The following is a 2721-nucleotide window of genomic DNA, read 5'->3' on the forward strand; positions in this document are numbered from 1 at the left end:
TCCAGAGGCCCGGCAAAGGAGATGGCGGCAGATAGGCAAGTGTGTACGTGGATTCGATGGTGCTGATGGGAGCTGCATGGGGCAGGGGCAGGGGCAGGTTGGCTAGGACTGGGGCAGGGCATCTAGGAGATGCGGCAAACAGCTCAAGTGGCAAGCGTGTTGTACACGACACGCATTAGCGTGAATGGAGCAGTTCTCGTACTTGCCTTTGCCATTTTTTAATCGAATCGAATGCGTTGAGAGCCGGGCCTCAAACTGAAACTGCAGCTTGGAGATGGCCAGACAAATGTGCGGCAAAATTAATGGCAAGCTCTGCAGTAATTTCCATTAAAGTGGGCACAGCTCCGAAAATGCACTTGTTGCTGCTGGCCAAGCACCCAGTATGGCAAGAAAAACTTCCGTGTTCCTTACCAGACAGCCGGTGGATCGGCGAAATGGTAATGGGCCAATATGATGGCCTCCATGAGCTGCCTAATGGGCCGCTCTATGGTGGTTTTTACTGTGGCATTATGGGCCCGCCTCGCCTTGTGTGGATTTGGATCTAGTCGATCCAAAACGAAAACGACTAGTTCAAGTTATTTTCTGGAAATAAAAAGAAACTAAAGAAAGCCATAACAAATAGGTGCTGAAAAACGCTCATGAAAAAGGAGAACATTCTCTCTTCTTTCCAAATCACCCCTAGCAACGAGCTTTGTTTTACTGATATATTGATTAAATATCTAACACCCTCAACTTTTCTCAGTTGAAAAGAAAAACTTAAGCCTGTAACATGGATATGGATTGTAAGAAGCTTAATATTTAAAATAAATTGCGTAGTATTATTAATACAATAAACCATTTTCAGTTAACAACGACCTTGAGAAACGCATTTCGGATGCCTTCTGTGTGTTTGATCATCATGGCGAAAAGTTCATAGATGTGCGAGAAGTGGGCACTGTTCTCAGACTTTTGGGTTGTGTGCCCACCGAGGAGGAAGTGAATGAAGTAATCTCTGCCACAGAATCGGAGGAGACCAGTGGCGAAGTGCATTTGACCAAGTTCTTGCCACATGTCTCGCAATTGCTCATGGAACGAAAGTGAGTAAAAGTTCATCTTGTATATACCTTTAACTTTTATTTAAATATAATTCATTCGACAGAATGGAGCCTGCTCCACCGGAGAAAATTCTGCAGGCATTTAAGATACTGGATCCTGAAAACAAGGGATATCTTACCAAGGAGAGCTTTGGAAAACTAATGATGGAGGAGGGGGAGCCCTTCACCCAGGAGGAAATGGATGAGATGTGGCCAGTGGCCATAGATCCAATCAGCGGACACATTCCCTATGAGTTCTACTTGAATCAATTGATGGTAAATAACCTTAACAACTCTTTACCAGCTTAAATCTTATGTGGTATTTATTTAACTTTCCAGGTGTATCTGTAAAAGTGAAGGCAGAGCTTTATAAATTCCTCAAAATATTCTACCATTAAAGTTTGTATTATTTGTACTTAATGCAATTTGAAAGCATAGTAACAAAAATTTAATTCTGATTCAATGTCAGATTTTTGCCTTTTCAACTTAAATCGAAATAATAAAATTGAAATTGTTTGAATTACCTAACTTAATTCCCAATTTTAATTAAAGGGTTTTTAAACTAGTTTTTCCCTGTTTTACCAAGGATACAAATTATGAATATTAAATATATAAATTGAAATATAATTCACGTTTAGATTGCCTTGATGTAAAAAAAACCCCCTTAATGGAAACAATTGCTATTTCAGGATCTTAATTTACTGAGATTTCATACTCAGTAAGAAAAATGCATATTTAATTCTTTTCCAGTTCCTATATTCCTAAAGATATAAAATAAAAACAATTTTGCCCTCGACATTTCTAATTGAAATGCAGTTCTTGTTTTAGAACCCTAATGTGGTGCAAGTGCAAGTGCAAGTGCAGTTCAATAAAGTCCCTAAAAATACGCTCGTTAACGGGATGTGCTTAGCACTCTCCACATTTGCTATTCTGACTATTTCACTAAGCAAATCTCTTTCGCAGCGACTTCCACTCCCTTTCCTGGCCACTTATATTAGCCATCGCACACAGGCGAGCGGAGCTAACCAAGCGAACTGGCCAAATGCGTTCCAAAGTAGCCGGCTAAGTCGTCGGCAGAGGACACTGGCTTTTGGCTGTGGTTTCGGCTGCATCTGGACTGGAGTTCTACTTGGGGCGGAACGCGGCAAAGTGGGTTGCGCATCATTAGCACAACTAATGGATGTTCACTTTTCTTACCTGGCGGAGAGTCGTGTGCTGCGCCACTCGCCACTCGCCTCCTTGCCACTGCCACTTGGACTCCAAATTGCAGTTGGTTATGTGCGAGAGAGGCTAGAAATTTAAATAAATTAAAATACCTTTCGAAATGCATTTGCTGGGAGGAGGGAGTCGTGTTCGGAGTCGTGTTCTCGCTTCCGTATTTATTAAATTCTAAATACGCGCTGATGGATGCACTTAACTGCATCTTATGGATTAAAATATTTCATGTAATCCCCCCTCACTTCACATTTTGCCATCTGCACGTTCTGGCGCTTTGGCCAATTTGAGTGATTGCATTGCGCGCATTTAAATGGATGCTGGGATGGCCCAAACAAGTTATACGTGCGGCTTCCACTGTGACTGCTGCGGCCAGCCTAATGGACTTTTAATCTTTACAACTTGTAAAAATTTCGTTTTTGAATTGCGCCGA

General features: G+C 41.7%; 1 protein-coding gene across 1 annotated transcript; it reads left to right on the forward strand.

Moving 5' to 3' along the window:
- Positions 1-741: 741 nt before the first annotated feature.
- Positions 742-1558, forward strand: LOC108049450 (dynein regulatory complex protein 8). The gene is made up of 4 exons (XM_017130624.2): positions 742-782; positions 845-1076; positions 1139-1349; positions 1413-1558. The coding sequence occupies exons 1-4, from the start codon at positions 770-772 to the stop codon at positions 1422-1424; spliced, it is 468 nt and encodes a 155-aa protein (XP_016986113.1). The 5' UTR covers positions 742-769; the 3' UTR covers positions 1425-1558.
- Positions 1559-2721: the final 1163 nt, after the last annotated feature.

Source organism: Drosophila rhopaloa, unplaced genomic scaffold (genome assembly GCF_018152115.1).
Source record: "Drosophila rhopaloa isolate 14029-0021.01 unplaced genomic scaffold, ASM1815211v1 contig_115, whole genome shotgun sequence".
NCBI lineage: Eukaryota > Metazoa > Arthropoda > Insecta > Diptera > Drosophilidae > Drosophila > Drosophila rhopaloa.